The sequence below is a fragment of the Dermochelys coriacea genome, chromosome 6, assembly GCF_009764565.3.
Source record: "Dermochelys coriacea isolate rDerCor1 chromosome 6, rDerCor1.pri.v4, whole genome shotgun sequence".
Taxonomy (NCBI): domain Eukaryota; kingdom Metazoa; phylum Chordata; order Testudines; family Dermochelyidae; genus Dermochelys; species Dermochelys coriacea.
In genome coordinates this window covers 9091099-9105606 of record NC_050073.1, presented here as the reverse complement: position 1 = coordinate 9105606, position 14508 = coordinate 9091099, and the positions used below count along the sequence as shown (strand labels likewise).

The 14508-nt window shown below is 50.4% G+C and overlaps 1 protein-coding gene across 13 annotated transcripts in view; it reads right to left on the bottom strand.

Moving 5' to 3' along the window:
• Positions 1-14508, bottom strand: part of LOC119857784 (MLX-interacting protein-like) — a 35882-nt gene that overhangs the window by 5432 nt on the left and 15942 nt on the right. For 12 of the 13 annotated variants that reach the window (XM_043516862.1, XM_038407176.2, XM_038407181.2 and 9 more), the window contains 4 exons: positions 14086-14123; positions 13269-13731; positions 12700-12743; positions 12263-12350 (listed from right to left, as the gene is read on the bottom strand). In XM_043516862.1, coding sequence (XP_043372797.1) covers positions 12263-12350; positions 12700-12743; positions 13269-13731; positions 14086-14123 — 633 coding nt within the window. The remainder of the gene's footprint in view (positions 1-12262; positions 12351-12699; positions 12744-13268; positions 13732-14085; positions 14124-14508) is intronic. The other variant, XM_038407188.2, reaches the window with a different exon arrangement.

Sequence of the window (14508 nt, the reverse complement as noted above, 5' to 3'; positions counted from 1 at the left end):
TTCTTGTGTCCACATTGGTACTGAGCTTAAATAATAATTCTCTCTCCATGGAATTTATCCTTCTGATATCTCCCCTCAGCCTTCTTTTAGTTAGGCTAAACAAGCCAAGCTCATTGAGTCTCCTTTCATAAGATAGGTTTTCCACTCCTCGGATCATCCTAGTAGCCCTTCTCAGTACCTGTTCCAGTTTGAATTCATCCTTCTTAAACACGGAAGACCAGAACTGCACACAATATTCCAGATGAGGGCTCGCCAGTGCCTTGTATAACAGTCCTAACACCTCCTTATCTCTACTGGAAATACCTCACCTGATGCATCCCAAGACCGCATTAGCCTTTTTGACTGCCGTATCACATTGGCGGCTCATATTCATCCTGTGATCGACCAGTACTCTGAGGTCCTTCTCCTCCTCTGTTACTTCCAAGTCATGCATTCCCAGTTTATAACAAAAATTATTGTTATTAATCCTTAAATGCATGACCTTGCACTTTTCACTATTAAATTTCATCCTATTACTATTACTCCAGTTTACAAGGTCATCCAGATCTTCCTGTATGATATCCCGGTCCTTCTCTGTATTGGCAATACCTCCCAGCTGCAAACTTTATTAGCACATTCCCGCTTTTTGTGCCAAGGCCAGTAATAAAAAGATTAAATAAGATTGGTCCAAAACCGATCCCTGAGGAATTCCACTAGTAACTTCCTTCCAGTCTGACAGTTCACCTTTCAGTGTGACCTGCTGGTCTCCCCTTTAACCAGTTCCTTTCAAAGTTCATATTGACCCCCATCTTTTCCAATTTAGCTAATAATTCTCCATGTGGAACCACATCAAATGCCTTACTGAAATCGACGTAAATTAGATCTACTGCATTCCCTTTGTCTAAAAAATATGGCACCTTATAGACTAACAAATTTATTAGAGCATAAGCTTTCGTGAGCTACAGCTCACTTCATCGGATGCATTTGGTGGAAAAAACAGAGGAGAGATTTATATACACACACACAGAGAACATGAAACAATGGGTTTATCATACACACTGTAAGGAGAGTGATCACTTAAGATAAGCCATCACCAACAGCAGGGGGGGGAAGGAGGAAAACCTTTCATGGTGACAAGCAGGTAGGCTAATTCCAGCAGTTAACAAGAATATCAGAGGAACAGTGGGGGGTGGGGTGGGAGGGAGAAATACCATGGGGAAATAGTTTTACTTTGTGTAATGACTCATCCATTCCCAGTCTCTATTCAAGCCTAAGTTAATTGTATCCAGTTTGCAAATTAATTCCAATTCAGCAGTCTCTCGTTGGAGTCTGTTTTTGAAGCTTTTTTGTTGAAGTATAGCCACTCTTAGGTCTGTGATCGAGTGACCAGAGAGATTGAAGTGTTCTCCAACTGGTTTTTGAATGTTATAATTCTTGACGTCTGATTTGTGTCCATTCATTCTTTTACGTAGAGACTGTCCAGTTTGGCCAATGTACATGGCAGAGGGGCATTGCTGGCACATGATGGCATATATCACATTGGTAGATGCGCAGGTGAACGAGCCTCTGATAGTGTGGCTGATGTGATTAGGCCCTATGATGGTATCCCCTGAATAGATATGTGGACAGAGTTGGCAACGGGCTTTGTTGCAAGGATAGGTTCCTGGGTTAGTGGTTCTGTTGTGTGGTGTGTGGTTGCTGGTGAGTATTTGCTTCAGATTGGGGGGCTGTCTGTAAGCAAGGACTGGTCTGTCTCCCAAGATCTGTGAGAGTGATGGCTCGTCCTTCAGGATAGGTTGTAGATCCTTGATGATGCGTTGGAGGGGTTTTAGTTGGGGGCTGAAGGTGATGGCTAGTGGCGTTCTGTTGTTTTCTTTGTTGGGCCTGTCCTATAGTAGGTGACTTCTGGGTACTCTTCTGGCTCTGTCAATCTGTCCAACTATACTCTTAGCCCAGCGGAAGAATCTGTCCTATCTCGGGGCCTCTCCTTTTGCCCCTCCACCCCCACGAACATGATACAGTTCTGTGGTGACCTAGAATCCTATTTTCGACGTCTCAGACTCAAGGAATATTTCCAACACACCTCTGACCAACATATTAACCCACAGAGACCTTCCTGCCAACACTACAAAAAGAAGGATTCTAGGTGGACTCCTCCTGAAGGTCGAAACAGCAGCCTGGATTTCTACATAGACTGCTTCCGCCGACGTGCACGAGCTGAAATTGTGGAAAAGCAGCATCGCTTACCCCATAACCTCAGCCATGCAGAACACAGTGCCATCCACAGCCTCAGAAACAACTCTGACATCATAATCAAAAAGGCTGACAAAGGAGGTGCTGTCGTCATCATGAATAGGTCAGAGTATGAACAAGAGGCTACTAGGCAGCTCTCCAACACCACTTTCTACAAGCCATTACCCTCTGATCCCACTGAGAGTTACCAAAAGAAACTACAGCATTTGCTCAAGAAACTCCCTGAAAAAGCACAAGAACAAATCCGCACAGACACACCCCTGGAGCCAGGACCTGGGGTATTCTATCTGCTACCCAAGATCCATAAACCTGGAAATCCTGGACGCCCCATCATCTCAGGCATTGGCACCCTGACAGCAGGATTGTCTGGCTATGTAGACTCCCTCCTCAGGCCCTTCGTTACCAGCACTCCCAGCTATCTTCGAGACACCACCGATTTCCTGAGGAAACTACAGTCCATTGGTGATCTTCCTAAAAACACCATCCTAGCCACTATGGATGTAGAAGCCCTCTACACCAACATTCCACACAAAGATGGACTACAAGCCGTCAGGAACAGTATCCCCGATACTGTCACGGCTAACCTGGTGGCAGAACTTTGTGACTTTGTCCTGACCCATAACTATTTCACATTTGGTGACAATGTATACCTTCAAATCAGCGGCACTGCGATGGGTACCCGCATGGCCCCACAGTATGCCAACATTTTTATGGCTGACTTAGAACAACGCTTCCTCAGCTCTCGTTCCCTAATGCCCCTACTCTACTTGCGCTACATTGATGACATCTTCATCATCTGGACCCATGGAAAAGAAGCTCTTGAGGAATTCTACCAGGATTTCAACAATTTCCATCCCACCATCAACCTCAGCCTGGACCAGTCCACACAAGAGATCCACTTCCTGGACACTACGGTGCTAATAAGCGATGGTCACATAAACACCACCCTATATCGGAAACCTACTGACCGCTATTCCTACCTACATGCCTCTAGCTTTCATCCAGATCATACCACTCGATCCATTGTCTACAGCCAAGCGCTACGATATAACCGCATTTGCTCCAACCCCTCAGACAGAGACAAACACCTACAAGATCTCTATCATGCATTCCTACAACTACAGTACCCACCTGCTGAAGTGAAGAAACAGATTGATAGAGCCAGAAGAGTACCCAGAAGTCACCTACTACAGGACAGGCCCAACAAAGAAAACAACAGAACGCCACTAGCCATCACCTTCAGCCCCCAACTAAAACCTCTCCAATGCATCATCAAGGATCTACAACCTATCCTGAAGGACGAGCCATCGCTCTCTCAGATCTTGGGAGACAGACCAGTCCTTGCTTACAGACAGCCCCCCAAACTGAAGCAAATACTCACCAGCAACCACACACCGCACAACAGAACCACTAACCCAGGAACCTATCCTTGCAACAAAGCCCGTTGCCAACTCTGTCCACATATCTATTCAGGGGATACCATCATAGGGCCTAATCACATCAGCCACACTATCAGAGGCTCGTTCACCTGCGCATCTACCAATGTGATATATGCCATCATGTGCCAGCAATGCCCCTCTGCCATGTACATTGGCCAAACTGGACAGTCTCTACGTAAAAGAATGAATGGACACAAATCAGACGTCAAGAATTATAACATTCAAAAACCAGTTGGAGAACACTTCAATCTCTCTGGTCACTCGATCACAGACCTAAGAGTGGCTATACTTCAACAAAAAAGCTTCAAAAACAGACTCCAACGAGAGACTGCTGAATTGGAATTAATTTGCAAACTGGATACAATTAACTTAGGCTTGAATAGAGACTGGGAATGGATGAGTCATTACACAAAGTAAAACTATTTCCCCATGGTATTTCTCCCTCCCACCCCACCCCCCACTGTTCCTCTGATATTCTTGTTAACTGCTGGAATTAGCCTACCTGCTTGTCACCATGAAAGGTTTTCCTCCTTCCCCCCCCTGCTGTTGGTGATGGCTTATCTTAAGTGATCACTCTCCTTACAGTGTGTATGATAAACCCATTGTTTCATGTTCTCTGTGTGTGTGTATATAAATCTCTCCTCTGTTTTTTCCACCAAATGCATCCGATGAAGTGAGCTGTAGCTCACGAAAGCTTATGCTCTAATAAATTTGTTAGTCTCTAAGGTGCCACAAGTACTCCTTTTCTTTTTGCGAATACAGACTAACACGGCTGCTACTCTGAAATCTAAAAAATATGTTACCTTCTCAAACAAGGAGATCAGGTTGGTTTTACACTATCTACCTTTTGTAAAGCCATGTTGTCTTTTGTCCCAATTACCATTGACCTCAATGTCCTTAACTACTTTATCCTTCAACATTTTTTTCCAAGACCTTGCATACTACAGATGTCAAACTAACAGGCCTGTAGTTACCCGGATCACTTTTTTAACCTTTCTTAAAAATAGGAACTATGTTAGCAATTCTCCAGTCATACGGTACAACCCGAGTTTACAGATTCATTAAAAATTCTTGCTAATGGGCTTGCAATTTCATGTACCAGTTCCTTTAATATTCTTGGATGAAGATTATCCAGGCCCTCCAATTTAGTCCCATTAAGCTGTTTGAGTTTGGCTTCTACCTCGGATGTGGTAATATCTACCTCCATATCCTCATTCCCATTTATCATCCTACCATTATCCCTAAGATCCTCATTAGTCTCATTAAAGACTGAGCAAAGTATTTGTTTAGATATTGGGCCATGCCTAAATTATCCTTCACCTCCACTCCATCCTCAGTGTTAAGCAGTCCCACTTCTTTCTTAGTTTTCTTCTTATTCTATGGCTATAGAACCTTTTACTATTGCTTTTAATTCCCTTTGCAAGGTCCAACTCTACGTAGCTTTTGGCCTTTCTCACTTTATCCCTACATATTCTGAGCTCTGTAAGGTAGCTTTCCTTGCTAATTCCTCCCATCTTCCACTCCTTGTAGGCTTTCTGCTTTTTCTTAATTACCTCTCTGAGATGCTTGGTCGACAACTCCTGCCTATGAATTTTTTCCCATTTCTTGGGATGCAGGCTTCTGATAGTTTCTGCAACTTGACATGAAGTAATTCCAGGCCTTCTCCGCCTTTAGATCCACAAGTTTTTCAATCCAATTCACTTCCCAAAGAAGACAGGGAAACATCTAGGGCAGATGATACTAAACTGGGAGGAGTGGTAGATACGCTGGAGGGTAGGGATAGGATACAGAGGGACCTCAACAAATTAAAGGATTGGGCCAAAAGAAATCTGATAAGGTTCATCAATGAAAAGTGCAGAGTCCTGCATTTAGGATGGAAGAATCCCATGCACTGCTACAGACTAGGGATTAAGCGGCTAGGCAGCAGTTCTGCAGAAAAGGACCTACGGGTTACAGTGGACGAGAAGCTGGATATGAGTCAACAGTGTGCCCTTGTTGCCAAGAAGGCTAATGGCATTTTGGGCTGTATAAGTAGGAGCATTGCCAGCAGATCGAGGGACGTGATCGTTCCCCTCTATTTCGCATTGGTGAGGCCTCATCTGGAGTATTGTGTCTGGTTTTGGGCCCCGCATTACAAGAAGGATGTGGAAAAATTGGAAAGAGTCCAGCAGAGGGCAACAAAAATGATTAGGGGGCTGGAGCACATGATTTATGAAGAGAGGCTGAGGGAACTGGGATTATTTAGTCTGCAGAAGAGAATAAGGGGGGATTTAAGAGCTGCTTTCAGCTAAGTGAAAGGGGGTTCCAACGAGGATGGATCTAGACTGTTCCCAGTGGCACCAGATGACAGAACAAGGTGTAATGGTCTCAAGTTTCAGTGGGGGAGGTTTAGGTTGGATATTAGGAAAAACATTTTCACTAGGATGGTGGTGAAGCACTGGAATGGGTTACCTAGGGAGGTGGTGGTGGAATCTCCTTCCTTAGCCCTGGTCTATACTAGGAGTTGAGGTTGAATATAGCAGCATTAAATCAATTTAACCCTGCGCCCGTCCACACGATGAAGCCCTTTTTTTCGATTTAAAGGACTCTTAAAATCTATTTCTTTACTTCACCCCCGTCAAGGGGATTAGCACTGAAACTAGCCTTGCCGAACTGAATTTGGGGTACTGTGGATGCAATTAGACGGTATTGGCCTCCGGGAGCTATTCCAGAGTGCTCCATTGTGACCGCTTTGGATAGCGCTCTCAACTCAGATGCACTGGCCAGGTAGACAGGAAAAGCCCTGCGAACTTTTGAATTTTATTTCCTATTTGGCCAGCGTGGCAAGCTGCAGGTGAGTGAAGAGCTCAGTAGAAGAGGTGATCATGCAGAGCTCATCAGCAGAGGTGACCATGATGGAGTCCCAGAATCACAAAAGAGCTCCAGCATGGACTGAACGGGAGGTATGGGATCTGATCACTGTACGGGGAGAGGAATCCATGCTATCAGAACTCCGTTCCAGTTTTTGAAATGCCAAAACGTTTGCCAAAATCTCCCAGGGCATGAAGGACAGAGGCCATAACAGGGACCCGAAGCAGTGCCGCGTTAAACTTAAGGAGCTGAGGCAAGCCCACCAGAAAACCAGAGAGGCAAACGGCTGCGCCAGTTCAGAGTCCCAAACGCGCTGCTTCTATGATGAGCTGAATGCCATTTTAGGGGGTTCAGCCACCACTACCCCAACCGTGTTGTTTGACTCCTTCAATGGAGATGGAGGCAACATGGAAGCAGGTTTTGGGGACGAGAAAGATGATGATGATGAGGTTGTAGATAGCTCACAGCAAGCAAGTGGAGAAACCGGTTTTCCAAACAGCAAGGAACTGTTTCTCACCCTGGACCTGGAGCCAGTACCTCCTGAACCCACCCAAGGCTGCCTCCCGGACCCGCCAGGCGGAGAAGAGACCTCTGGTGAGTGTACCTTTTTAAATATTATACATGGTTTAAAAGCAAACGTGTTTAATGATTAATTTGCCCTGGCATTCATGGCCAGTACAGCTACTGGAAAAGTCTGTTAACGTGTCTGGGGATGGAGAGGAAATCCTCCAGGGACATCTCCATAAAGCTCTCCTGGATGTACTCTCAAAGCCTTTGCAAAAGATTTCTGGGGAGGGCAGCCTTATTCTATCCACTATGGTAGGACACTTTACCACACCAGGCCAGTAGCACATAGTTGGAAATCATTGCAGAACAAAGCATTGCAGCGTACGTTTGCTGGCGTTCAAACAACATCCGTTCTTTATCTCTCTGTTATCCTCAGGAGAGTGATATCATTCATGGTCACCTGGTTGAAATAGGGTGCTTTTCTTAAAGGGCACATTCAGAGGTGCCCGTTCCTGCTAGGCTGTTTGCCTGTGGCTGAACAGAAATGTTTCCCTCTGTTAGCCATGCGGTGGGGGGAGGCAAAATGCAACCTTGTAACGAAAGCACATGTGCTATGTATGTAATGTTAACAGCAAGGTGAAAGAGTGTACCCATTGTTCTATAAAATGTGTCTTTTTAAATACCACTGTCCCTTTTTTTTTTCCTCCACCAGCTGCATGTGTTTCAAGGATCACAGGATCTTCTGCTTCCCAGAGGCTAGCAAAGATTAGAAGGTGAAAAAAACGCACTTGCGATGAAACGTTCTTTGAGCTCATGCTGTCCTCCCACACTGACAGAACACAGATGAATGCGTGGAGGCAGACAATGTCAGAGTGCAGGAAAGCACAAAATGACCTGGAGGAGAGGTGGCGGGCTGAAGAGAGGGCTGAAGCTGATCGGTGGCGGCAGCGTGATGAGAGGAGGCAGGATTCAATGCTGAGGCTGCTGGAGGATCAAACAAATATGCTCCAGCATATGGTTGAGCTGCAGGAAAGGCAGCAGGAGCACAGACCGCCACTACAGCCCCTGTGTAATCAACCGCCCTCCTCCCCAAGTTCCACAGCCTCCTCACCCTGACACCCAAGAATGTGGTGGGGGGGCCCCTCTGGGCACCCAGCCACTCCACCCCAGAGGATTGCCCAAGCAACAGAAGGCTGGCATTCAATAAGTTTTAAACTTTTAAAGTGCTGTGTGGCCTTGTCCTTCCCCCCTCCACCACCCCTCCCAGTGCTTCCCTCCTCCACCACCCCTCCCGGGCTACCTTGGCAATTATCTCCCTATTTGTGTGATGAATTAATAAAGAATGCATGAATGTGAAGCAATAATGACTTTATTGCCTCTGCAAGCTGTGATCGAAGGGAGGAGGGGAGGGTGGTTAGCTTACAGGGAAGTAAAGTGAACCAAGGGGCCTGGGGTGGGAGGGGAGTTTCATCAAGGAGAAACAAACAGAACTTTCACACTGTAGCCTGGCCAGTCATGAAACTGGTTTTCAAAGCTTCTCTGATGCGCACAGCACCCTCCTGTGCTCTTCTAACCGCCCTGGTGTCTGGCTGCGCGTAACCAGCAGTCAGGCGATTTGCCTCAACCTCCCACACCGCCATAAACGTCTCCCCCTTGCTCTCACAGATATTGTGCAGTGCACAGCAAGCAGTAATAACAGTGGGAATACTGGTTTCGCTGAGGTCTAAGCGAGTCAGTATACTGCGCCAGCGCACTTTTAAACATCCAAATGCACATTCTACCACCATTCTGCACTTGCTCAGCCTGTAGTTGAACAGCTCCTGACTACTGTCCAGGCTGCCTGTGTATGGCTTCATGAGCCATGGCATTAAGGGGTAGGCTGGATCCCCAGGGATAACTACAGGCATTTCAACATCCCCAACGGTTATTTTCTGATCTGGGAAGAAAGTCCCTTCTTGCAGCTTTTGAAACAGACCAGAGTTCTTGAAGATGCGAGTGTCATGTACCTTTCCCGGCCATCCCACGTTGATGTTGGTGAAATGTCCCTTGTGATCCACCAGTGCTTGCAGCACCATTGAAAAGTACCCCTTGCGGTTTATGTACTGGCTGCCCTGATAGTCCGGTCCCAAAATAGGGATATGCATTCCGTCAATAGCCCCACCACAGTTAGGGAATCCCATTGCAGCAAAGCCATCTAGTATGACCTGCACATTTCACAGAGTCACTACCTTTGATAGCAGCAGCTCAATGATTGCGCTGGCTACTTGCATCACGGCAACCCCCACAGTAGAATTGCCCACTCCAAATTGATTCCCGACTGGCCAGTAGCTGTCTGGCGTTGCAAGCTTCTACAGGACAATTGCCACTCGCTTCTCAACTGTGAGGGCTGCTCTCATCTTGGTATTCTTGCGCCTCAGGGCAGGGGAAAGCAAGTCACAAAGTTCCATGAAAGTGCCCATACGCATGCGAAAGTTTCGCAGCCACTGGGAATCGTCCCAGACCTGCAGTACTATGCGGTCCCACCAGTCTGTGCTTGTTTCCCGGGCCCAGAATCGGCGTTCCACCGCATGAACTTGCCCCATTAGCACCATGATGCCCACATTGCCAAGGCCTGTGCTTTTAGAGAAGTCTGTGTCCATATCCTCATCACTCTCATCACTGCGCTGACGTTGCCTACTCGCCCGGTTTCGCTTTGCCAGGTTCTGGTGCTGCATATACTGCTGAATAATGCGTGTGGTGTTTAATGTGCTCCTAATTGCCAAAGTGAACTGAGTGGGCTCCATGCTTGCCGTGGTATGGCGTCTGCACAGAAAAAAGACACGGAACGATTGTCTGCTGTTGTTCTGATGGAGGGAGGGGTGACTGACGACATGGCTTACAGGGTTGGCTTATAAGGAATTAAAATCAACAAAGGGGGTGGCTTTACATCAAGGAGAAACAAAAACAACTGTCACACAGAATGGCCCCCTCAAGGATTGAACTCAAAACCCTGGGTTTAGCAGGCCAATGCTCAACCCACTGAGCTATCCCTCCCCCTGGTATTTCAGGCAGGACTGAATCTCTATTCAGCTTTTCAAGGTGCCCCTGACAGATCTCACCGAAATGATTGTTGGCCGTTGATTTCACGAAGGGAGGGCGGGGGGACAAATGAATACAAAACAAATCTGGTCTATCTATCTTTTACATCTTTGGCTGGCAGCAGAGGGTGCAGTAGGACTGCTAGCCATCCCCATCTCCTGGCTGCTCGGCAGAAGATGGTGCAATAGGACTTCTAGCAGGACTAAAGAGAATAACCTGGTCGAGTCACTCCTATTTCAGTCCCTGCGCCCATATCTGCCCAGGCGCTCCTGACCGACCTTACCAAGGCGCCAGGAGCACCTCAGACACGATGACGATGATCATCAGGCCTATTGCACCGTCTGCTGCCACAAGGCAATGGGCTGCTGCTGTATAGTAATGCAGTACCGTGTCTGCCAGCACCCAGGAGACGTATGGTGAGAGTTAGTTGAGCAGGCTCCATGCTTGCCGTGGTATGGAGTCTGCACAGGAAAAAAGGCACGAAACGATTATCTGCCATTGCTTTCACGGAGGGAGGGAGGGAGGGCGGGCCTGACGACATGTACCCAGAACCACCTGCGACAATATTTTTGCACCATTAGGCATTGGGATCTTAACCCACAATTCCAATGGGCAGCGGAGACTGCGGGAACTGTCAGATAGCTACCCACAGTGCAACGCTCCGGAAGTCGACACTAGCCTCGGTACTGTGGAAGCACTCTGCCAAGTTAATGCACTTAATGCATTTAGAGCATTTTGTGTGGGGACACACAAACAATCGACTACATAAAAACGATTTCTAAAAAACTGACTTCTATAAATTTGACCTAATTGTGTAGTATAGACATACCCTTAGAAGTTTTTAAGATCAGGCTTGACAAAGCCCTGGCGGGGATGATTTAGTTGGGGATTGGTCCTGCCTTGAGCAGGAGGTTGGACTAGATGACCTCCTGAGGTCCCTTCCAACACTGATATTCTATGATTCTATGATCTGGGTCGCTTATGTGGGCAAGATCCTGATGCTGCTCCCCAGAGCCCAGTAGGGCACCGTGGGTGAGCCATCCCACCCCAGCACTTCTGCGCACACGAGCTGTTGAGGGAACCTGTCAGACACTGCCCAAGTGGGTTCAGCTCCCAGCCCTCATCTAGGAGCAGAGGTCTATGCATGTGGAGGAGAGAAGGCTCCAGGTCCCATACTACCAGGATCCACCCCTAGCACCAGATCAGTGATGCCATGAACCCTCCCCAGCGCCACCCTCGCCATGGGGAGGAGTCTAAAACTGCAGCCTCCCCACCTCCTCCCCAGAATGGCACATTCCAGATCAGCCCCAGGCAGTGCCAGCCTGAGGCCAAACCAGCCTCTGACCCACAGACCTGGCTGTCCTGGGTGTGATCACCCATTGGTGCCACTGAGCAGGCATCCCCAAATCTGAACAGCCTGGGCCTCAGACCAGCAGGCAATGCAGGGTGAGTCACCCCATTCCCCTGAGCCAATCCCCTCCACACACAAACAGGTGTCCCATTCAGCCCCCCAGATCCCCCAGCCAGCTCCCACCTTGTCATCACCCCAGATCCCCCGTCCAGCCCCCAACCTTGCCAGCCCCTCAGATCCCACAGCCAGTCCCCACCTTGCCATTCTCCCAGATCCCGCAGCCAGCCCCACACCTTGCCATCACCCCAGATCTCGCAGCCAGCCCCCTCCTTGCAATCACTCCAGATCCCACAGCAAGCCCCCCACTTTGCTATCCCCCCCGATCCCGCAGCCAGCCTCCACCTTGCCAGCCCTTCAGGTCCCCCCAGCCAGCCCGCCAACCTTCCTGTCCCCTCAGAGTCTCCAGCTAGCCCCCACCTTGCCATCACCCCAGGTCCCCCCAGCCAGCCCCCCACCCTGCCATCCCTCCAGGTCCCCCTAGCCAGCCCCTGACCTTGTCATCCCCCCAGTCCACCCAGCCAGCCCCCCACCACAACCTCTCTCCAGCTACCTATGAACCCACCAAGTTCCCACTCCCTAGATGCTTATGAGCCAACCACCACCCTGCTCCTTCCCTCTTCGTACCCACCCCAGCCTGATGCTCTTCCCCAGCCCCATCACCCCTGTCCCGTCACCCCCAAGAGCCAAGCACCCACAGCGAGAGCCCATATGATGAGGGGCCTGACAGCAGCACCCCCCATCTTACCAGTGCTGCAGGAGGCAGTGACAGAGTGAGGATGGATGGGCTTCTCCATCAGCAGGACACCTGCAGGGAGCTCCAGGGGAGCGCAGACCTAGAGGGGAGAAACGAGGAGGGAGTCAGCACGGCAGGACAGAAATCTGCCCCAGCCACAAGCACTGGGGGAGAGTGGGGCACCCCTAAACCCAGAAATGTTAGCGGAGTGATTTCTGGATGGATTTAAATTGTATGACTCATCATCAGGAGGTGCTGTGACATCAGGGAGGAGGAGGAGCTTATAGATGCCCAGCCCAGCCCTCCCCAGCAGGGGATGCTATGAAACCAGAGAGGGGGAGGAGCTAACAGATGCCCAGCCCCACCCTCTCCAGTAGGGGGTGCTGTGACACCAGGGGGAGGAGCCTGCACTGCCCAAACCCATCCTCTCCAGCAGGGGATGCTCTCACCTGGGAAGAGTCCCTGGATGGAGCGAGGGGCTGTGGCGATGGGCCTGAGGAGGAGAAAGCGGGTAGAGGAGGAGTGAGGCTCACCCACAGAGACCACAGCTCCTAGGTAGCCACCCAGGGCAGTGTCTCTCCAGCCCTTGGTCTTGCGATGGCCCACATCTGAGGGGGGAGAGGCTACCCTGTACTGTGGACACCCCCACCCACTCCTCCCACCAGCAACTCCATTGTTCTTCCCCCACCCAATAGCCCTCCCCTGCACCCCCATACCAGCAATACCCCTTATGTTCAGCTCCTGCCAACTCCCCCCCCCAGTGCCTGGTCCCCCACCCCGACAGCAACCCTCTGTGCCCAGCCCCCCAAGAGCAATTCCCCCCCCCCACTGACCTGTGACAGCAACACCCCCAGGCATACCCAGTTCCCGTGCCCCACACACCCATCCCCACCTGCCTGCCCCTAAAAGCAATGCCCCTGTGCCCACTCTCCCAACACCCACTCCCCTGCATCCCACCACAACAGCCCCTCCCCCCAGTGCCAGGCAGGCAGGCTGCGCTGCCCACACAAGCACATACCTGCTACGAGCAGGTGGGTAAGGAAGGCACTGGGGGCTGCTGGGGGGTGGGTGGCAGTGGGCGCTGGGGCAATGTGCTGCAGTTGCCGGGACCTTGCCCTGTTGGGCAGGGGTCCAGACACAGGCATGGCAAAGGTGCCCCCGGGCAAAGGAGGGTGTTGGGTGGGTGAAGGGGGCTTTTCAGCAGCCGTGTGGGTGATGACAGAGAAGACAAGGGTGGGCTGGGGGTGCTGCGTGGGAGGGCCGGGCGGGGGCGGGCTGACCCACAGCGGGGAGGTGGGGAAGAGCGGCAGGAAGGTCTGGTGCCCGTTCAGGGGTGTGAGGGGCTCCAGGTCCAGGGGGAAGGAAAGGGGGGTGAGGGAGCTCCTGTGGAGAGGCAGCTCCTTAGTGTGTGTGGTCACGTCCGGGTCACAAGTGCTGGACAGAGAGCCCAGTGGGGCAGCAGCTGGCAGCAGCATGGAGGCCTGGGGGAAAGAGGGAGAGAAAATCAGCCTTGCCTTCCCCAGCAAGGGGCCTGCAACACTAGGCCAAGAGGAGGGACTTGTACCACCCAGCCCTGACCTGATAGCAGGCCAGGTGGAGGGGCCGGCTCTTCCCAGCCCTGCCCTCCCAGCAGGGGGGGCTGTGACAACAGGGAGGGGCCTGCATCACCCAGCCCTGCCCTCCCCAGTGGAGGGGTGCTGTGACACAAGGGAGAAGGTCATAGACCTTGCAGTGAAGGGGAAGCATAGGCTGCAATGTGGTGCCAGCTGAGCTCTGCAGGCAGTGGGTGGGGGCATTGCTGAGCAGTCAGAGGGCAGCTGCTACTTGCTACTCACCTGGGTCACAGGCTGGGGGCGACAGGCAGCAAAGAAATCTGTGAAGGGAAAGAGGAAAAAGAATGAACTGTTTGTGACAAAGAAGAAAGGCTGAAAGGGGGTGGAGAGATGAGGGAAGGGGGAAGAGAGAGAAAGAAAGAAAATGCAAAGGACCTGGATAAATCAGAGCAGAATAACCATAATAGGAATGATCATAATTACATCACAGCACTGGGTACAAATGGCAGCTACAGAGCTCAGACTTGGGGGACCCCAGAGCTGACATTGCGGGGGCTGTGGGTCAGGACTGAGGGGCATCGGCAGAGCTGGGGGGAGGCGGAAGCTCAGGGCTAGGCTAGCAGGGGGCTGTGGGTCAGGATTGAGGGACACCAATAGAGCTGGAGGGGAGAAGGAGGGTCCCAGGTCTCAGATCACAAAGGGGGA